Source organism: Triturus cristatus, chromosome 11 (assembly GCF_964204655.1).
Source record: "Triturus cristatus chromosome 11, aTriCri1.1, whole genome shotgun sequence".
Taxonomy (NCBI): Eukaryota; Metazoa; Chordata; class Amphibia; order Caudata; family Salamandridae; genus Triturus; species Triturus cristatus.
The window spans coordinates 855976283-855999606 of NC_140594.1; the positions used below are offsets into that span (position 1 = coordinate 855976283).

At 45.6% G+C, this 23324-nt stretch overlaps 1 protein-coding gene across 4 annotated transcripts in view; it reads right to left on the minus strand.

Annotated features, from left to right (window-relative positions):
- Nucleotides 1-23324, minus strand: part of DGKD (diacylglycerol kinase delta) — a 755036-nt gene that overhangs the window by 12562 nt on the left and 719150 nt on the right. For 2 of the 4 annotated variants that reach the window (XM_085634674.1, XM_085634677.1), the window contains 3 exons: nucleotides 14725-14844; nucleotides 13335-13452; nucleotides 1668-1798 (listed from right to left, as the gene is read on the minus strand). In XM_085634674.1, the coding sequence (XP_085490800.1) occupies nucleotides 1668-1798; nucleotides 13335-13452; nucleotides 14725-14844 (369 nt within the window). The remainder of the gene's footprint in view (nucleotides 1-1667; nucleotides 1799-13334; nucleotides 13453-14724; nucleotides 14845-23324) is intronic. The other 2 variants (XM_085634675.1, XM_085634676.1) reach the window with 2 other exon arrangements.

Here is a 23324-nt window from a genome sequence, read left to right on the forward strand (position 1 = left end):
TGCCGGAAAACAGAAACTGAAGATGAAGACTATGAACAGGGGCTTCGGGGGAGCATCTGAAGTCATGGGGGAGGGGTAGACCCACGTATTGCCCTACAAACAGGAGGAAAACAAAGACTTTTCTAACCCAACCACTATATGGTGAGATAATGCACACCATACAAGTGAGGAAAGATTCACAGACTGTATTTAAGTCACCAGCTCCTGTAGCACATTACATACACAACTATTTTCACTTCTGGTGAAGTTCAATGCCATATGGTGTTGGTGACTTAATATAGCTGAAAAAGAATTCTAGCTCCAGCAGCAGCCCATGCAGGTAATAGTGGTGATGAGGCCAGGTTGGAGGGGATTCGACAGCCGACCACAAGAGAAAATTAAATTAATAATTCATTTTCACTCGTCATCGTCTGTCGAAATCCCCCCACAGGGCTCCACCGCTCTTACCTGCATGGGCTTCTGCTGTCTAGCTCCAGTCTGCTGCATGTGAAGAGGGTTAAGTAAGGAACCTGTAGAAATAAGACAGTCATTGGAAGCAACCATTTCTGCTAGTCAGTCGATTAAAAACCCAAATCAAACATTTGCAGCAAGTAGTCCCTGCGTCAACCGTTTCCTTGAATACAGGCCAGAATATTTAGTAAGTAGCAAAATCACTAAATATTAAGGAAGGATTCTGAAAGAGCTAAAGTAAATAGGATTAATACAGACCACTTTGAAATCACTAAGATCTAACAATAGTCAACAAAGCACCCATATGGCACTGGGCATAACTTAAACAGGAATAGGAGAAGGCAGCAAACAACTGATACAAATAAAACATGCAGTCACAAACTGAACTTTAACAAAGAGGAATACACACATGAGCAAGAGACACTGTCTTGAATACAAACAAATCACAACAACGTAGACAAAGATTTGATAACAAAGGCAGGCTGAACATCACAGAGCCATACCAAATACAGAAAGGCGCAGGACGGAGTTCAAACACAAGAACAGGCAGGTTTCATGAAGCCATATACAACAGCAAGCAAATGGTAAAGCCCTGAATGGGAATAACTATAGACAAGAAAAAGCCAGACTTACACCTTACAGACATGCAACTTGTGTAACATGAAATGATAACCGTTGCAGGTTAGCATATGATTTGATGAGAGATACAGAAAGATATTCACTTAAATTGTGTCCCCTCTCTTCCTTGTTGATCTAGCATGGCAGTACCCTTCTAGTATGCCCTGCCCCTACCCTCCACATGATATTGCACCATTTAACGAAATATCTATCAGTACTGCTTCTTTCAACAATAATTCAAGTGTTTGAACCAATCTCAGACATGTTTCAATGAAATATAGGCTGATGGCTATGGTCTGAATACCAATTTCTGTTAAGGAACATCACAGGTACTTGAAGGAAGAAGAAGGAGGAGCCAAATACATTCCTTTCAAGCAAAATTAGTGTCTGTTCCTCATATTCTCCCAGCTTACAGCACTGCCTCTTTCTTATCCCTCCATCTTCCTTGCCAAGGTTATCATTCAACGGAAGAAAGGGAATGAGCACAAATAAGTGAAAATAGAAGACACCTTAATAAAGAGCAGCCCATGAAAGTGCAGCCCTTCAAAGAAGACAGGCAATCACTGTAGTAGCGTCTAAAAAAAGTAACTGGAAAGTACCTTGAGGTCCCTTCGCTCGAGATGAAGGAGCTCGGAGCCCTGAATGTCGTTTCGGATGAAGATATCTTTGTACTCACACAGACTGAGGCGCTCAAGCCATGCCGCCACCTCCTCCGTTCCCCAGAGGTGAACTGCCAGAGATGGAAAAGCAGGAGTGCATTGAGTACCTGGTTCCCAAAGCAGAGAGAAAGTGCAACACCCATAGAACCAGCAACCCCAGCAGAGAGTAGATGACCATACTAAATAGGGGGAGATGAGTTCTCGAAATGCCACAGGAGAGTGACCAGGAGCAATTACAAAACCAGAGGAGAGTAAAGATGACTCCCAAACTCTCAGGAGAGAGAGCAGGATGACACCACTTTCACCCAAAAAGTGCATTAGTAACTACACATACACACAGGAAGCAGAACACCTCACAAACACACATAACAGAGGATACCGAGTGCTCAGGAATGCACTGGAGAAACAGTTGGACAAACATATAAACATTACAAAGGGGGCTAACATACCCACAAGAGAGATAGAGCAACGTGCACTAAAAGAAGAGATAAAAGACATACAAACCATAAATGAGGCAAATCACAACAGGCATTTAGTTGCACCACTGATCCATTTTTGCGTGCTTCATCTCAGGAGATAAGAGCTAAAACTATCAGCAGGATTAGACACAGCGATCAGTTCTTTACATGTGCATTCTTGTAACACTTCCACAGAAGAACCATGGCTGCTCACAGTCACCAGGACCATGATGTTTCAAATTCCTGTGCTCCGTTTTATAAGCCACTGTATCCTGGTATTTGTAGAGCAATTAGTTTTATGTTCACCAACACTGGAAAACCAAAATGTACCTGACAATTAAAAAAATATATAAAAACTGGAAACATTGTGCCCTTGAGATGTAGGGGACAATTGTCATCCTAGTTACTTCATTTATTAATGTATTCATTTTATTTCTAAATTAAATGTTAATGTTCAGTTTTTTCACAATGGTCAGCTGCTAGTATACAAGTTTAGAGGGTTTCTGACGATTGACATGTCTTTAGTTTTGTGTGAAACAGCAGATAAGGTTCCATTTACTACAGAAATTGAGGTCAGGTATTCCAGAAATCCTCCTCTTCGACATCAAAAGACTATTCAACTTTCTGGATGTGCTGAAGCTTTTGAAGGTATTGATCTGCAGACTACAGACGTTGAAAGACGACTTACTTCACTTTGGTGTTGCTATTTATGATTAATCTAAGCACAGATTCCTCACCTCTTGAATATTCTCAAGGTGTCAGACTGTATCTGGAAAACCTTTAGCTGTACCTCTGCATGCCGTTAGGTGGTGTTGTGCAGCTCCAATCTCCCAGATGGCCTTCAAAACCTAGAAGCGATTCATCAGTCACCACTGTTAGGGAGAGGGTTCTGCTGCTCACCTAATCGAGGTCCAGCAGCTACCAACACAGATCTTGTGCAGTCTCCACCGAAATATTGACATAGTTGGACAGATTCCCCTGATGCTATTCCTACTGGGATTTCAGATCCCACTGCACAGCCGGCTTATGCCATCTGGCATGCTTTACCTGTAGCATGCAGGTCAGGTGACCCATTGGAATCATAGCCTGAATATCCTGGACTCGCCACTCCGGAAGACAGGCAAGGAACTTCACTGTGCCCAGAATGGCTAAGATGAAAGGGAGCATCTAAGAGGGAGTCAGGTGTGACTTAATTACAGTGAATGTGAGAGATGTGCCATAGTCTGAAGGTGGAGGACGACTGCCTGTGGCAGCCTGTCTTCAACAGCCAGTCGTTGAGGTAGGGGAAGACTGGAACCCCTGCCCTGGGCAGATGGGCTTCAACCACAGCCATCACTTTCACTGAAACCCGAGGGGTGATGGTAAAGCTAAAGGCGAAACAGAAATACTTGTGGTCTACATTGAACCGCAGGTAACTTTTGTGGGCTGGCAGGACGGTATATGGAAATATGCGACATTAAGAAAAAGTTGCTTACCTTTGGTAACGCCTTATTTGATAACTACTCTATCTAACCGCAGATTCCTTACCTTAGAATTATCCCCAGGCTTCAGACTGGATCTGTAAATTTTTCATGAGCCGTATCTCTGCGCTCCGGTAGGTGGCATCGTTCAGATCAGCGTGACGTCATCCACGCCGGATGCGATGTGTGCAGTGCCTATATAGATGCCACCCCAGTACGCTGATGTCAGTTTCTTTTCAGGACTTTCCATGCCAGGAGCGCATACCCAAGAAGGACAATTACCACTGGTGTGGAAAACTAGGGCCCTGAAGGGGAAAGCCCTGTGCCAAGAAACCCATTTGCAGAGTGGGGAGGATGGGTGGGTCAGTAAGGAATCTGTGGCTAGATAGAATCTTTACGGGATAAGGCGTTACTGAAGGTAGGCAACTTGTTCAATTGATAGAGACTTCCAGCCGCAAATTTCTTACCTTAGTATAGATACCCAAGCAAATGCCGGAGGTGGGTCTGAAAAATAATTTCACACTAATAAGTCATGTAGGACTGAACAGGCAAAGTGCCTGTCCTGACGGACCTGACTGTCCAGGCAGTAGTGTTTTGCGAATGTGTGCAGAGGCCCACGTTGCTGCCTGGCAAATGTCCAGGACTGTGGCTTGCGTGATACCGCAGTAGTAGAAGCCTTGGCTCTGGTGAAATAAGCAAGCAGGCCGGCCCTCAGGGGGTTGGTTCTTGGCCAATGTGTAGCAGATTTGAGTGCACAGTCTTTCCCTTCTTCGCTCTGACTAATCCCATGAAGAGTTGGTCATCCACCCAAAACTCTTTTCTGCGGTTAAGGAAGATCAACAACGCTGTTTTTGTGTCCAGACAGTGAAGTGGCTCCTCTTCCTTGGAGGGATGTGGCAAAGCATACAAAAGTAGGCAGGGTGATGGACTGGCCTAAATGAAAGTGTGTGTCAACTTTTGGATAACAACCAGTTTGTCTGGGTAGATGTTCAGGTATGGACTCTTGGATGACAAAGTAGTTTGTAGCAGAAGCAAGGAAAGAAGAGGGTGCCTTTGGGATGTTGGGAAAAGAATTTACCAGATGCTAGAGAGTGGTAAGCTCCATTTGAAAAGCAGTTGCTTGCATGGTATTGGGCCCTGGTAGATACTGAGCAGTTGACCCTGGGGCACAATTTGATTTTGAGACCTGAGATTCCTATAATGCAATGATGATTTCCCCCAAGACTCATAGAATAGGGCATGTGCAGGAAGCCTGCATGATCATGTGGAAGTGGTACATACAGGACAGGGCCCGAGTAGGTCCTAAAGGTACTGCAGTGCTGCATGAGCAGGTGGAGCAGGTCCCAGTGGAAGATACAGAGGTGTTACAGGATGTGCCTGAGATACCGGAGTCCCCTGTGAAGTGAGGTGAGTTACTTGCAGCATTGTCTTCAGAAGACAAGAGACATGTATGGTTTACTGATGGCTCAGCCAGGTATGTGGGGGCTAAGAGGCATTGGAAAGTAGTATCATATAATCCTGTGACCAAGAAATTGTAAACTACTACCAGAAAGGAAAAGAGTAGCCAGTTTGAAGAAATGTATGCTGTGTATCAAGCTTTGAAACAAGAATCGCCTAGAAAATGCTTCATCTACACTGACTCGTGGTCTACTGCCAATGGGTTAGCTACCTGGCTTCCACATGACATGCCCGTAACTGGATGATACATTCAAAAGAGATGTGGGGTAAGGAGTTGTGACAAGAGATCTGGGAAATGTTACCACAAAGCACAGTTACTGTATATCACATAGATGCCCACTGCCCAACAGACTCATCAGAACAGTGGTGTCATTCCTTTGCAGATGAAAAAGCCAACATTTTGAAGGCTGAAGTTGCTACACAGGATTCTGATTTGGTGAGAATGGCTAAGTGGACACACCAAAAATATGAACACCTGCGGGAGAAAGCCAATAACAGGTGGGCAGAGAATCGAGGTATACATATTCCCCTAGATTTGATCAAAAAGGCAATTATGCAATGTCCCATTTGTAAGCATACACACCACAGACCAGTCCCACAGGCGGTGAGAGCTCAACTGAGTAGAGGAAAGTTGCCAGGACAGATATGGCAGATTGACTACATTGGGACAATGCAAATTAGTCAGGGTTGTCAGAATGACTGTACAGATGTGGATTCCTACCCCGATTACTTGATAGCCTTTCCATGTAAACGTGACACTCAGCAGAATACTTTAAAAACATTGGACTTACTCATTTTGTATGATGGTATTCCATTGCAGAGCCAAAGTGACAATGCTTCTCATTTCAAAGGCAAATTGTTGCAGGATTATTGTGCACAACACAATATACAGCACGTATTTCATATGCCTTTCTACCAGCATTCTGAAAGTTTTATTGAACGGATGAACAGATTGTTGAAAGCTCATCAGAAAAAATTGTCAGATGGATCATTAAAAGGTTAGAGAGATAACTTGCATGATGCATTGTTAATCCTGAACAACAGGCCTTTGACAAATGCAGAAACTCCATTAATGCGAATGTTAACACCAGCTTTGCAGATTCAACCTCACGTGGCAACTAACACTATCTTGTACTGGGAGGCAACTCCCAGAGCCTTAGCTCCATATAGGGCCACCTCACAGGCTGCAGGTCTTGATTTACATGCTTTACAGATGCACAGACTCAAACCCAAAGATATAGCTTTAATTGAAACTGGGGTTGGAATTCAAATACCCCCAGGGCATTTTGAACTGATTTCCCCTCGCCTGGGCTTGCCTTAAAAGGCATCCCAATTCTGGGGGGGTAATAGACTACGATTATCAAGGAGAGATTAAAGTGATACTGTTGAATAGCGGAGACCCTGATTTAGTAGTGCAACCTGGAGATCGAGTTGCTCAGATTGTCATCATGCCAGTTTATGGAGCAATTGTTAGGAAGGGGACTGCCCCAGCCCTTCTTACTGAACGAGGAAAGGGAGGGTTTTGCTCGACTGATAAGAACCCAGGAGACAAAGTATGGACTGGATCCCCCCAATAACCCCCCTGCACCCTTCTGAAATTATAGCTACAGGAAAATACAACATCCTAGATGTAGTGAGACCTGGAGATGATAAATGGGAACATGTGGCAGCTGATAAATGCTAATTGGGAGGATGAATACTTGTTTGTTCTCTAATCTTCTAGATCAAAGCATGGCGTGTTTATGTCTTGGTTGTTCTGTGTGTACTGTATTTAGGTGTGCTCGACGGGGCCCGGGAGTGTCCAGAGATGCCCACAGCCAAGGGACTCAACTGCCAGTATCAAATGACGACATTAATACAGCAGCCGGAGAACATGTGGACTTATGTATTTGGTGCAAAATGTACTCAACATATCCCACTTCTGTATGCGGAACATTAGGAGCACCCTCAATGTTATCTCCACGTGTCTGGTTGCTATACCTACTCCTGTTAATGTTCCCTTACATAACATTAATGCTACCAATATTTGATGAGGTGGTGGAGGTGAGCGATGTGAGAACCCACCTCTCCCTATATGAATATTGCAAATTTTACACTGAGGTAACAGGAAATCTGTGGAAGAACATGACTTATATCATAACATTCAATATTTCTGATGGGGACACCGGTTTTAACCTTGCATGTGATCCTGCTAAAATAGGCAAGTGCCAGAAGCTATAGCTTGATGGTTCTAGGAAGGTGTAAAGTGTAAAAGTGCACGGGTAGGACGACCATTAGTTGACTGTTTACACCTCGAACCGGAGCAACAATGTGCTCTGGCAATCCCCGTGAGCCTTAGACTGTGTGACTAGGGGTCAACAGAACTCCCCAGTACAAGTCGACTAGTGCTTTCCTACCGCATCTGGTAATTTGATGTCACTGTATTAGAATACCAGATGGTAGTGCACTTTTACACTTTACACCTTCCTTTCGGTCCTGATGAAGTGCCAATTGACCCGTTAGGGGCAGATAGGGCACAAAACATGTTGACCACACTTAGGTAGCCCTTGAGGAACATTACGTCCACACCGGGGCACACGCATCGTTTTAACCAGGCTAGAGCTACCTAATACATTAAACTTTGATCTAGTAGGACTGCTTCAGACCTATTTTATTTATCTCACTCCCTTGTGCACTACCCAGCCCTCACACCCGCACGCACCCAACGGCTTCTTCTTCCAAAGGTCCCCGGCAAAGAGCCCCGGTTCCGGGAGCCCGTCAGGCATTGCAGCGCCTGCCAGACGAGGGGCACCAGTGAAGCATGACACCTCGCGGGGTGTGTGAGGGCATCACGAAGAAAGACCTGTCTTTCCCCCCCATCCAGATAGGAACTGCACACCCCCTTTAAAAAACTTGCTGTAATTAACATTCCTCTTTATGAGTGTTAATGTAAGCTTTGTCTACATTTTATTTTGGTCAGAGTCTCATTTTAAAGAGTGTTCACATTGTGTCCTGACGTTTCGAAGTGTTGCTAGGTGTTCTGAAGGAAAAGCAAGATAAGAGGACAATTGTGCAATGGATTAAAGAGAGTGCACATCAGAAAAGTTAAGACAAGATTAAGGTCCAATGAAGGCATAATGAAGGGCGAAGGTGGAAACGTGTTGCAAACCTTTTAAGTACCAATTTACAACAGAGAATTTGAATAGGGATGGCTGATCAGGCAACTTCAGAAAGGCTTAAATGGCAAAAAGTCAGCAATTTAGGGTGCTCAGAGAAGAGCCCTGCTGGGCAAGAGAAAGGATAAAGAGAAGTACCTGAGAGAGGGGAGCAAAAACAAGGTCAACTTGTTTCGCTGCACAACCTCCAACAAACTTTTCCCAACGGCTGGCGTATACAGTCTTGGCAGTATGCTACTAAGATAATAGTGCAGACTTCGGGCAGAAGGTTGAAAGCTGTCAACTGTCGCCTCTCAGTCTCCACGCAAGAAGGTGGAGCGTTGACAGGTTCGGGTGGAAAACCCGGCATAGGAGGACCGATGGCCATGCTCAACAGCTCAGGATACCAACCTCTCTGAGCTCAGTCCAGAGCCACAAGGATTTCCGATCTTCTTGAGAACTGCGGGCAGGTGTGGTATGGGCAGAAAGGTGTAGAGGATGCCTGAGCTCCACTCGAGAAAAAAAGCGCTTCCGAGTGACAGCCGCCTCGGAAACTTTAGCATGCAGAACTGCTGACATTGTGCAATCTCGGCGGTGGCGAACAGATCTAACCAAGGCTTTCCCCACAGCTGAAAGATACCTTGCACTACCTCCAGTTTGAGACTCAATTTGTTATCTGCTAGGCATCTTCGGCTGAGTTCGTCTGCCCGGACCATCACAGTGTCTGCCAGGTGTTGAACCACCAAGGAAATGCCCTGACGTTCTAGCCATTTTTAAAGATGCAGGGCTTTTTCAGAGAGGGTTCACGACCCCACCCTGCCCTGCTTGCTGCAGTACCATATGGCGGTGGTGCTGTCCGTGAACACCTGCACTAGCCTTCCCTTGATGGAGAGCAGAATAGCTTTTAATGACAGCTGAATCGCCCGGAGCTCCAATAGGTTCATGTGGAGTCCGGAATCCTCAGGACCCCAGAGGCCTCTGATCTCCACCTCTCCCAGATAGCTGCCACATCCCAGGAGTAGTGCATCTTTCACCATTGTCAGATCTAGTTGAGGAAGGGAGAGAAGTATGCTGCTGACCCAATTGCGGTTCGTTAACAACCACTGCAGATCTTTGCAGTTTTCTTCCAGATCTGGGCCATGTCGGAGAGATTCCCCTAATGCTGCGCTCACTGGAACATCAGGTCCCACTGCAGAGCCCACATATGCCAGAGGGCATGTGTCACAAGCAGGATGCAGGAGACCATGAGGCCCAGCAGCATTAGAGTCAGTCTCACCAAAATCCAGGATAGAAGCTGAAACATCAGTATAATATCCTGAATATCCAGGATCCGTCGCCCGGGAGGATAGGCGCGAAACTGCACCATTTCCTCAACAGCTCTGATGAAAGGCAGCATATGAGAGGGAGTCAAATGTGACTTAGGCACATTGATAATGAACCCCAGAGAGTGCAGTAGGTCCGCCGTATTCTGGAGGTCGGAGACGACTACCTGGGACAAGCCTGCCTTCAACAGCCAGTTGGCGAGATAGGAGAAGACTGGCACCCCTGATCTTCGCAGATGAGCTGCAACCACCGCCATCACCTTAGTGAACACCCGAGGGGCACTGGTAAGGCCAAAAGAGAGCACGGTAAGCTAAAAGTTCTCGAGACCTATTATGAACTGCAGATAATGCTGTGTGAAGGCAGGACAGGGATGTGGAAGTATGAGTCCTGCAATTCCAATTCTACAATCCAGTCTCCCAGGTCTAGGGCAGACAGGACTTGAGCGAGTGTGAGCATTTGAGTTTCTCAGTTTTTTTTAGGAAGAAATCAAAAGGGCACAGGTCTAGGATAGGACGAACGCCTCCATCCTTATTGGGCACCAGAAAGTAGCGGGCATAGCAACCATGACCTACATCAGATGCCAACACCCTCTCTATGGCTTCCTTGGCCAAAAAAGAGGCCTCTTCCTGCTGGAGTAAGAGAGATGGTCCTCTTTCAGCCTATCATAATAGTGTAGCATGGGTGGAGGGGTGGTCACAAAGGGGAGGGAGTAGCCCCTTCGGAAAATCTGGAGAACCCAGGGGTCTGATGTTATTGACCTCCAGTGGTGCAGGTGATGGCATATCCTGCTGTCCACTGGTTACCCATGATGGTTGGAGGACAAACTAAAGAGGTTTTGAGGCTGCAGTAGACTGGGCTGACCTCTGCTTGTCTGATCCACGGGCTCTATGGGTAACGCTTCCTCGGCTACGGCGGGTAGGGAAGCTTGCATGCCATGGTGGCTTGGCAGGTGAAGACTAAGTTAGAAGCCCCTTCTGTGGACACAAAAGGAGGACTGGGGTTAACAGGGGGCCTTGGAAAGGCCCAAGGACCTGGCCGTAGCCCTGCTGTCCTTGAGGCGCTTCAGCGCTGAGTCTGCCTTGTGTCAGAAGAGATGGGAGCCATCAAAGGGCATTTAAATAAGTGAAGCTTGGAAATCCCCTGAAAGTCCAGTTGTCCTCAGCCAGGTGTACTGCTGTTAGGCCACAGGTGAAGAAAGTGCTCTGCCTAGCGAGTCGGTTGTATCCAGCTCATATCCGATTGTGAACTTAGCTGCATCTCTCATCAGCCACAGTTTGGGTAAGTATGGTCCGGGCCCCCTTCGGGGCCATAGACAGGCCTGCAAAGGGAATGGGAGTAACGCCCCAAAAGTCATGAGGTGTTCACACCACCCTGGAGTAAGAATGCAAAAAGAACAGATGATAGATGAAATGCTGAACAAATCAAACACTCACCCCTAGTCACAGATCTGGGATAAATGCATAATTTCTTTGCTCACCACGCCATTCCAGTTTAGACACAGCCATATGCAAATCAGTCCTGAACCTGCTCCCCATGTAAACAGTTCAGCCCGAACTTCCAGGTCCTCCCTGGACCAGAAACAAGCATCCTAAGACTGGTTTCGGGATATCACCCCTCATCAGCCAGTCACGCTTGAATCCTGTGGCATAGTGAGCACGGGACACACATCTGGGCTTACCCTTCCAACTTAGGGTAACAAATGCAAAAAGAACAGATGATGGACGGAATGCTGAACAAATCAAACATTCAACCCCAGTCACAGATCTGGGTTAAATCCATTATTTATTCGCTTGTCACGCCATTCCAGTTTAGACCCAGATGCTCTGAGGGCAGTGCATTTTTTGTTATAAGGCACACTGCCTCGGTTTGCGTCAAGCGCACCTGTTTAAAGGTCTACCCTAGCGTAAACAGGGATGGTGCACCCTGACTATAAAAGTGTACTTGTAATTTTTTCCCAGCACTACCTCAAGAGTGTCAGCATCCAACTTCATTTTTTTGCATTTTATTATCTGCACTAAGTCTGAAAATGTTGCAACCTATGAATGGCATATTTGTAATTTTCGGCTGTGCTTCTGACTTCAGAGCTGCTGGCCACAAATAAAGAATGTCTTTTGTCCTCGGGTAGTCTGTCAAGAAATGTTCCTTCAGCTCATATGTCACCAGGCGTAAAGGAGAAACCAAATTCTCTGCAGGCCTGACTAAGAAAAATTGTGAAGTTTTACATTCTGTGAAGCTACAGTCTATATTCTCGTTTTTTTTTTTTTTCATTTTTTAAAATGAACTCTAAAATGGATTCAGCGGTAGTTTTCTCTAAATGATTCTGTTCAAATATTTAATTGGCCTACTCTAAAAAACAAAACTGATATGCATTAAAGAAGAGTTTTATATAGTAAACTGCTCCTGGATCCTGAACATGCTCAGTGTTAAAAAGTATAAGTAATGGACTCAAGATGGATAAAAGCATATTAACAGGAACTGAGCAGAGATTAAAAAAAAAATCAATGATTTCTATGTCAAAAACAACCAATTAAGATACCCGATTTGAAAGAGAGCACCAGCTTTGCTGGAAGCTACCAGTAATCAAGGCCCAGAATCTACTGATGAATGACCGGAAACTGATCACACCGTGACCACCTTCACATAAAATCTGAACTTTAAGCCTAGGACAGTGCTTAATTTGTAAAAAGGTCAGTGCCAGGCCACTTCTCAGGATCCCACTGCAGCTTGCATTATCCATTGCCCCTCCCAGTGCCCACAACTAACCATCACACTTCTACAAGTGCGACAATTAGGCCTATTCAAGGTCACCCAAAGCTATAGGAATGTCCTGGGCAGTAGATATTCATATATTAAATTATTAAACACTACAAAATCAGAGAAAAAATCAACACCAGGTGGTGGACTGTTGTAAGTGCTGGTGCTGAGAATTAAGTAACCACTTGCTTAAATTAAGCACTAGTCTAGGAGTACCTGAGGTTGTTGCTGCAAATTATTTTTTGCAACAAGGTCTCATTGGCACCCTCACCACAGCAGCCTCTCAAACACGTGGAAGCCATAGTGATAGGGAAGTGACTGGCAGACACAGGGCAAGCGATTGAGGAAACAAAATCAATACATTTGGGAGACAGACAGGTCAGTAGGCTTTGAGTATGTGAACTATGACCAATAACATTAAGCTGAAGAATGTCCTGCCTCCACCCCGCATGCAACAACATAAAATATGTCACATTAACAGAACACTACACATGTGTTAGAAAGAGGTCTGAGACATCGGCCAGAGAAGGTGCACAAAAGAGAAAAGACACTTCCTGAAGAAGTGGGTACGAAACAGCTTAAAGGAATAGCAATGCAGAATTGGGATCAGTTGTCAGAGAGAGGGATGACAAAGCTGATGAATAAAATGAACAACTGTATCATAATGTGGGAAGTAAAGCAATAAGGGTTAAGCTTTTGCAAATTTGTGATGTAGTGTGGTAAGGAGACATTTGTAGTAGCTAAGGCAGTATGAAAGATAAAATACATCACAACGATTTTCAGGAGAGCAGTACAAAAGGTTTCAGAGACAGTATCTGTAAGAAGTGCAGAGAAACAGAATTACAGACACAGCTGCTATAGGAAGAGCAGTATGGAGGGACAGTTGTTGTAGTAGAGTTGTATAGCATGACAAAGATATTAATGCAGTAGTCAGAGCAGAACAACATGTAATGTTACAGAGATAGTGTCCAGAGAGACATAAGTCATGAATAGGTGAATGCCAAAGTGGGCTGTTGATACCCGGATGTCCTAAGTTACTTTGGGTCTCCTTGTTCTTGCTGTTTTTCTCCTTTTTAAACTTGTTGACCAGCCGGAATTTTCCACTTCGACTGCGTTTAGAAAAATCTGACAGCCGGTTCTGCAAAACAGGACAGAAAAATGTCAATACACGGAGAATCAAGGAGTTGTCCTAGTGAAGCACATCTGCCAAAGTGGTGTAGCAGATGATGTGCCTTATTGACTGACTATAGTCATGTGTTAATAATAGTATGGTTACTGTCGAAAGATGGGTGCTGTCTGTGAGAAGATGTAAAACTTGCTATATGCATGACAGCAGGAAGGTAAAATGAGAATGCAAAACGACAGTTTGTCGAGAGATGTGACTGTACATTCATGGAGAGGAGGATTATGACTGGAAGAGATGTGAAGAAATGTAGGCCGACTTTCTGCAGAGGCCAAGGAGTAGAGGCCAAAGCTGTGCATGTGATATGAGTGCACAAGACTGCACTCTACACCAACGTGTTGAGTTGCAGAGCAAAGGCCTGCAAGGAAATATATGAGTGCGGGTCTGCGGTTGGAAGAGAGGTATAAGAGCTGGTGTATTATTTGCAGACGTCTGAGTGCAAGATCATAGTCAACAGAGAGGTCGCAGAGTCCCGGTCTATAAGCTGCATGGGGAGGGAGAGTGCATGGGTAAAGAAAGTGAAATCTACAGGGAACAGAACGAGTAAAAGAAAACTGTCTCGAGAGTGGTCAAGCAGACCTGTTAGAATTCTCTACAGAATGATCTGAAACTCAAGGCCAACTTTGTAGCACAGGAATGTACAGGTGCTCAAAGCTGCCATGCAAGAAAGTGTAACATTTCAGGCTGCCTGTTTGAAAGGAATTGTTAAAACGTATCCAGATTATGAGTGCAGATCAAATGTTTGTTAGATAATGCAATAGTTCTGTACAACTATTTACACTACACAAGTGTCCTCGTTATGGGCAGCCTGGTAATGGGGTAATGAATTCCTGTCCCTGCAGATACCATTACTGGCTAGAACTATATCTCCATGGTCAGAAAACCACACAATTAAGAACTGGACCCTGAGGGTGCATTTAGGAATAGGAAATACTCAAGGTAATCTGATAAAGCACATCAAATGTTACATATTACGTTTCACTATAACTTTCCAAAAAGGAGTATTAATAGCCAGTTGTGAATAGCACAGACAGGTCCTGCTGTTCTCTGCTGAACAATACATGGGAATGGCCATAATGAACAGATGTAGGCAGCACCATAGCTGTCTTTGCACAAGGTAACAAATCTGTTATACGGTAAAGTGCCCTTAAAAAGGACGTGATGGGTCTAGTTACACACAGTGTCTCCTCAGTAGTAGTAGCTGTACTTCTTATTCTAGGTCTTCACCTCGTCATCACCAGGTTCCATGAGATTCCAGAGCCAGGGGATTTCAGACACTTTTCTCACTTCCAGGTCCATGTTTTTAAGAGACGTTGCAAGCTGCTCTTTCTGAGGAGGATCCAGCTCCTGCAGAAAGAAATGAACACACTGTGTCTGAGGAGAGTGGGTGACTGCTGAAAGACAGGTGCATGGGGATTATGTTACTGATGTGAGACACAGAAAGGACCAGAGCACATTAATGACAGCCTCTGGAAAAGAGTGACCAGCTACTAACTTTTCATCAGTTTCGTACAAATTACTTTTTTATCCCTTCTTCTCTACTGATCAATATGTTGGCTTATCCTTGGAGCATTCATTCCTATTTGGTTTGGAAATGGTCGCATGTATGGAATTCAAGAACAAATCTGTTTTAAATAATGTACTTTTATAAATTATTTTTAAAGGCGTTTGCACGAAAAATGCACATCGAAAGGGTTTGAAAAAATAGTAACAAACCCCAAACCGACATCAGAGACATGAACATCTTTCAACTTTGCTTTAAACACTGTTTCCACTAGAAAGAGAAAGAGGACTCAGCAGACAGGCTCACTGTGAGAAGTCAGAGCAGGTGTAGAAGTCAGAGCAGGTGGGTGCATAAAGTAATCCACATGTGGGTAAAGAGAAATATGCAGAACGACCAATAAAACATTTCTAACAAAAATGTAAAAGAAATTACTGTTATTATATAGCCATTCATTTAGGGCCTTCTTACCCCTTAAAAACAGTAGGAAACTGTTGATTATGAATGAATGAAAGGGTGTTGGCTGATGTGTGTCCTATGAGTGCATGTATTTGTGTTGGGAGTGAGGTTTAGAAAAGTGCTCCAATTGTGTCAGTGCAGGTGTGTCGCCGAGCAATACTTCCTAAGATGTGAGAGATGGGACCACAGTTTTCATATGCAGTCCAGCAGTTCTTGTAGTGCATGCCCTGTTGAACTATCTTTTGGAAGCAGACAATTTTTTATTGCCTTTCAAAATTAACTGTAGTTGCAAATTATTTTGTGTATGAATATTTTTCCAGAGATAGCACAACCTTGTAGTGAGTCATCCCTCCCCCAATTGTGTTATTTTAAAAGGGGATTACAAAGATCAGAGCCATTCCAGATATGAGATTCCTCCTTTAACAGCAGAGCCTGGATTTCAGAAAGATAGTTCCCCTGGATCGGCTAGTGATCAATGCAGAGGTTTGAGTGAGTTTCTTCTTGCAACGGAAAGCCAATGCTGTGTCTTGAGAGCTTGGGCAATGTGGTCACATATGCTCAGCTTACCACTTGTCCAGCTGCAGCACACTGCATTCTGGATTCAATTTGATGTAATTTGAGCATTTGTTCTGGGCTATTGCATAACAAAATGTAATACAGAGGTCAATCCATCAGGACATAGTTCTCTTGTGGACTGCCTTTCTTTTCTTTGCACCCACAGAGCTGATCTTCCAACCAGAAGTCTTTTGTACGATTGATGTAGAGTGATAACACTCTTTTTTGGGGCCAGGCAGTGGAGTCTCTCCTCTTCTTTGGGAGGATGAGGTGGGGCAAGAAAAAAGTAGGCAGTGTGATGTTCTGCCAGGCATTGCACCTTCGGCATGAAGGAGGCAAGGGTCCTAAGGACTAGCTTATCCGGGAAAAGGGTTGTGCACGGGGGTTGAACAGAAAGCACTTGCAATCCGATAACCCTCCTGGCAGATTTTATATTCGCAAGAAAGACTCTCTTAATGGTATGCAGTCTCAAAGGGTAGCTGTGCATGTGAAATGTAGATTCCAGTGTTGCATGATGAAAGGTGTAGGACGTAAAATGTGCTGTAAACCTTTCAGAAAATGGGTCACAACAGGTGACTTAAACAGGGAGGGTTGATTCAGCAAACGCAGAAAGGCTGAAATGGCAGAAAGGTATCCTTTGACTGCACTCAAGGCAAAGCCTTGGCGGGCAAACTTCAGACAACGATGCAGACAGAGGATCAACAGATTTGGTAGCACAGCAAGCCACAAATTTGTCCAATCAGCAGGCATAAATCATTTTGTGGAAGAACGCCTAACTGTTAGGATGACACCGCACGCTTCAGGAGGGAGATCAAACACCCTCAACTGTCGTCTGTGCAGCACCCTGTCCTGTTCCTGCAATAGGAGATCCTTCTGAAGGGGCAACTTGATCGAAGGACAGATGCTAATGCTCAGGAGTGAAAGATACCAGACTCTCCTCGCCCAATCCGGAGCCACTAAAATGAGTTAGAACCGGCCGGTCCTAATCTTCTTAAGAACATTGGCCAGGAGTGGTATCAGTGGAAAGGTGAAAAGGAGTCCTGAACTCCATTCGAGTCAAAATGCGTCTCTGAGTAAGAGCAGCCTTGGAACCTACAGCACGCAATTGTACTGAAATTGTGTGGTGGCAAATAGAACTAACCAAGGTTCTCCCCAATCTCTGAAGAGACCTTGCACCACCTCTGAATAGAGACACCATTTGTGATTCGTGAGGCATCAACGGCTGAGTTAGTCTGCTATGGCGTTCAAAGAGCCCACCAGTTGCTGAACCACCAGGAAAATGCTCTGATGTTCCAGCCATGTCCAGAGACGCAAAGCGTCCAGACATAGAATTCACGACCCCACCCTGTCCTGCTTGCTGTAATACCACATGGTGGTGGTGTTGTCTGTAAACATTTGAAGCAGCCTTCCCTTGATGGATAGAATAAAGGCATTCAATGCCAGGCAAACAACTCTCAGTTCCAAAAGGTTTATGTTGAGCAGAAATCCTGCCGGCAACCAGAGTCCTCTGATCTCCATCTCTCCCAAATGGCCACCCCAACCCAGAGGTGGCACATCTGTCACTAGTGTGAGTTCTGGATGGGGAAGGGAAAGCAGTCTGCTGCTGACCCAATCGCTGTCTGTGAGCGACTATTGCAGCTGATTTGCAGTTCCCCCCTATCTCTCGACCAGATCAGAGAGAATTCCCGGATGCAGTGCCCATGGGACTTCAGGTCCCACTGCAGAGCAGGTATGTGCCAACTGGCTTGTTTTTCCAGCATGATGCAGGAGGTCATAAGACCCAGCAGCCTCAGAGTCAGTCTCACGGAAATCCAGGATAGAGCCTGAAACATTGGAATCATAGCCTGAATATCCTGGGCTCGCTGTTTTGGAGAATAAGCCTGAAACTGCACTGTATCCATTGATAGCGGAGATGAAATTGAGTGTCTGAGAGGGACCCAGGTGTGACTTTGGCACGTTAATAGCGAACCTCAGTGAACGCAGGAGGTCCACCGTAGAGGGGCCGCCATAGTCGGGCAATGGGAGACGACTGCCTGAGGCGATTCCACCTTCAACAGATGTGCTGCAACCACCGCCATCAGCTTGGTGAATGCCCGGGGGCAGTAGTAAGACCAAAGAGGAGGTGAGTAAACTGATAATGCTCTTGGCCTACCATAAGCCACATATAATGTAAAGTATGCAGGGCAGGAATATGAAAGTAGGCATCCTGCAAGTCCAATGCTACCACCCATTCTCTAGGGTCAAGTGCAGACAGTACCTGAGCCAAAGGGAGCATTTTAATCTTTTCCTTTTTCAGGAAATAATTGAGAGGGTGTAGATTTAGGATAGAACGGAGTCCTCCATCCTTCTTCGGCACCAGAAAGTAGCGGAAATAGCAACCACAACCAACTTCTGATGCCATCTCAATGGTTCCTTTGGCCATGGCACTTTCTGTCACAAGAGTGAAAGGTGGTTCTTCGTCAGCTGAACGGAGGACGGGAGCAACAGTGACGGGGTCTGCTGGACATTCTGGAGCACCCATTTGTTCACAGTAATCTCCCACCATTGAACAGATGGTACCAAATCCTGCCACCAACCGGGTGCCCATGATAGTATGAGGGCAAACTAAAGAGTCTTTGCGGCTGATGGGGGTGGGGTGGGTGCGGGGGGGCTGATTGGTCGACCTCTCTAGCCCTGGTTTCTACGAGGCTTGTTGGAGACACGTCTGCAGCAATAAAAAGGACTGAGATGCCTAGTGGCATTGGTGACTAGGGTGGAAAGGACAAAGCTGATAGCCCCTATCGTAGCCACAGAAGGGTCAGAAGGTGGAATGTGGCTGTCATACAGCCATGGTGAGCCCAACAACCTAGCGATGGCCCTCCTGTCTTTGAAGCGCTCAAGCACCAGATCCGCTTGTCACCAAAAGGGCAAGGCCCATGGAAGGGCGTGTCTTTGAGAGCTGCCTGGACATTCCCCGAACAGCCAGTTGTTTTCAGTCAGACTTGATCATGGTGCACCACCGTGGCAGCAATGGCTCTGTCCAGCGAGTCGGGTGTCTCCAATCTGCATCTGGTGATCGTGAACTTTGCCGCACCTCTCTCATCAGCAATAGCTTGAGAGAGTATGGCTCGGGCCTCCTCCGGGACTATAGGCAACACTTGCACAATTGTATCCCACATGGTATGGGAATAACAACCCAATAAGCATGCAGTGTTTAGCGATCGCAGTGCCAGGCTGGTAAAATTGTAAAATCCTCTTTCAAAAGGTATCCAGCCTTTTGGATTCCCTATCTGGTGGTGTGGTAGGGTATGTACCGGGATTTATCTTGGAGGTTGAGGCCAGCCTCGTAAGGGTGGGATGCTGGGTAAGGAAGGCTGGGTCCCAGAGCGTGGGGTGATGGAGCGGGAGACATACATGTGCACAGAAGTGCCTGTGTAGGGCTTGGCCCAGGCCCCGAGCAGGACATCAGTGAGGGCTTCATTAAAGGGGAGTAAGGGTTTTGATGGGGACACACTAGGCTGAAGTACCTCTGTCAAGACACTCACTGGGGCCTTATTATGACTTTGGCAGTGTGGCAGCGGGTCGACACTCCAGCCCCCCACTGTCACACTGCCAAAGCCATATTGAGACGGCCTGCCAGATTCAAACCAGAATCCAGGTTGGGCGGTCCTGCTGCGATGGAGTGCTGAGGCTCATATGTGAGCCTTAGCAAGGCAAAGTAAAGGGAATGCCATTGCACGTTCCTGCAGGGCATGGACTGTGAAGTCCATGCCCTGCGGGAACTGGGGATGGAAACATACAGATAGGTATACACCATGTGCCCCTCTGCATGCATCCCATGGCGCAGAGGCAACAGGGCAACAGAAACAAAGGGGGCCCTGTAGGGCCCCCTTTGTTTCCTCACCGACACAGTTTTCATGGTGGGCTCATGAAAACTATGGCAGTGAGGAAACTCCTAATATGCTTGGCGGTGCCGCAGCAGCACCTCCAGCATATTAGAGGACTCAGACAGCTGCAAGACCGCCAGGGATCATGGAACCCTGACAGCAGCAGTTGTCCCATGGCGATTCGACCACTCTACTTGTAATAGGGCGATCAGACCACCAATGCGGCGGTAGCCCCACCAAAACCGTGGCTTTGGTGGTCCATTGGAGCACCAAACTCATAATAAGGCCCATTGGTCTTCACCTCAACTGTGGGCAGCTGAAGGTCCAGGACATCAGCTGCTCTCTGGACCACCATCACAAAGGAACCCCTTTCCTACATAGCCACTGTAGGAGGAGAGAGAAGGCCAAAGTCTGGTGAGGTGTCCTGCCCACTGACATCTGCCAGGACCTCCTACAAGGTGTTGTAGGCCATCGAGCTCCATCTCCAATTAAGGCCGTGTGCCTGCTCAGCGCCAGAGCCTGCATTGGCCAACACTGGTCTAGCTCTGTATCAGGAATCATGATGGGATCGATTGCGCCACTAAAACGGTCCTCGGAGGAGGCTGTGAAGCTGCATCCAGTATGGATCCAGATCTACCAAAGGATCCTGACCAAGAGTTGACCTGCAGGTGGAGCCCTAGTCAGAGACCACCCCGAAGCCATGGGGCCCGAAGGCGCTCCAGAGGGCTCAGTCCACCCAAAAATGTGGCTCATGGCTCCATAAAATTCTTGAAGTTGAGCAAGGGTAGCTCTGGCTCGTGGAAATTCATGGCAGAGCAAGGCACTCTCAGTGTAAGGCACAACCTCCAAAGGGACGACCTGGGAGCTTGGCTTGGACTTGTGGCATTGTTCCCACGCCTCGTCGAATGAATGAGACCAGAGCAGAGAAGCCGAAAAACACTTAGACTTCTTGACCTGAAGAATTCTGAGAGCACAACAACGACAACACAAGTAACTCTGAGAGCATTCCTGGTACATCTCTCACAAACAGGACCTGAAGTGGTGCGGAATTGCATGACGAACAGCCAGTAGCTTCATGGCCCACTCACCAATGGTCTTCAGATTCATAGTCCTGCAATCTTCGCAGGCCTTAGAGTCGTGGTCTAGTTCTAGACACTACAGACAGACCAATTGGGGGTCTGTGACAGACAGTTCTGAGTTTGGGGGCTGATTTTGCTCCCTCATGGTACCCAGGGTCTTTGCAACTCTGCATGTTGGGAATGGTGGGACAAGGAAGACTCTTTTCACTTCTTATGTTTGTTCCTCTTTTTGGACTTACCTGATGATCTAGATCTTGAGAATGACCCCGTCGCGAAAATGCCCCTGGAGAAGGCCCGTGTTCTCAACATCGACTGGGGCCTTTTTCAACTTCCGTAGATGTTCAGCAGCATACAGCTTGGCTTCACAGTCGTGGTTAGTCTTGGTGCGCCTCTTGGCGCTCTTATCACATGACGCCAAACTGTGCTTGGAGCTCAGACATAAACCTAGTGTGGGTCTGTCACCGAGATCTGCTTATTGCAAATCCTTACTCAGTATAAATCCAGTTATTTTTAGGATGGGACATGGCCTTTACACACTGGAAATATTTTTTGAGTCTGGCAGACTCAAGGGAGCAACTCTGGACCTGCATTGAAAGGGGCAAAAAGAAAGGAACTGACTTTAGTGCCCAGAAGTGGCGAGATGTAGCAGCCCCAACGCCACATATGTAGAGGGACGGACTAGACGCAGAGACAAAGGATGCCTCCTATCTGCAGACAAGGGTATTGATATGAAAATCTTCTGGATCCAGTCTGGCGCCTGGAGAAATTCACGAGGTGAGGAATCTGCGATTAGAAGTCTCTATTATAAAGTCTCTTTTCTGTAAAAGAAGAAATAAGTAACCAGCTGCACTAGTTTCCACATTCACGTTAGAAAAACAAGCGGAAATGCAGAAAAAAAAGATCAGAGAATCACAGGATCCATTTAGATGATGTGCAGTAGAAAATGAAAGCCTCGAGTGCATGGAGTTCTAAGTCTCAACACTTACTGTTGAAACTGCAGAGCTACGAACATAATTTTAATACATGTTCATAGTTTTATACTGCATGTAATTTTTTTTACCAGGGATTTATTCAAAGCATGACAATTTCTGAAAGATCCAATACTAGCAAATTAGGTTTTATTAAGTGTCATCAGTGTTGGCATTGGAAAGAATCAAACCCCGGGACCTGTAAAGTGGCAGTTAAGGTATGGCAGCGGAAAGAGGGTGGGGCCACATGGGGTGGAGTCATGATAAGCAGAATATGACAGTTTATACGTTCATTTTTAAACACTCTGCCACAAAGAAATTGACAACAAGAAGAAATGTGGCTGTAAATCTGCTCTGGGCTTACTTAATTGGCCACAAAGAGGTTACATTTTTAAATATCTTAAAGGTTTTAGGCACCTGCTCCAGAGATCTTTGTATGAATGAGATTTTCATGGGACAATAATGGTAAGATACCTCTGGTGGTTAATGCACTTGCTGGAGAGATCTGTCCTTTATCTCGTCACAGTTTTGGTTCATGAAGTTGCAGGGACGTAGCTTCAGAGGAAGTGTTTGGGGTTGCTACACCTCCCTAATAAATGTATTTTTTACTGAATAGTTAGGTAAAGGAGATTTCAGTCCGGTATGGTAAGGTGTGTCTCAGATATCACCTGGGATTTGTAAATATGCACTCAGACAAAAACACACACATACACACCGTCTCTGTTTTGAGGGTCTTAACACAGGGTTATTTTACAAAATACTATGTTTTAAGTATCCCCTCACTATCCACACTCCTTTTCCTTTCCAGTGGTCCTTAAGCCCCCCTCATGCACTGCTTCTTATATAATGATTGAAATACTAAGCTGGCGTGATTGCAGAAAAATCCGAAGCTCCCCCCAACAGTCTTACTGACCAAGCAACCCCCCTGTGAGGTAGCAGAAATTGTTACGACGCCTGCTGTAAATTACACTGTTTACCATGCAGATCACAGATTTGTATTTTATGTAGATAGATATGTGAGCTACTGCTTTTGACACATGGATCCTTTTGTAACTTGTAGTTCATAAGTTACAACCCTTCTAACATAGCACAGTGAGCTATGAACTGAATCAAGGAGTTGCATGCAAACTGCAAGACATGGATTTAGAACCTTATTGTTTTTTTCAATCTGACAATATTCTAAAGTTGCTAAAAAGTGTTTATGTGGGTGATAATAAAGTTGCATTATTACAGTCAACCCAACCACTGTATCACATTTTAACTCCTGACTTTGTATTTCTCCCGATCATGGACTCTTTACATACAATGCCTACCAGTAAAAGAACATCTTTTCCTAAACCTTGTAACCTTCATTATCTTATGTTACATTTCCTGTATATCGATTTATGCATTAATATGA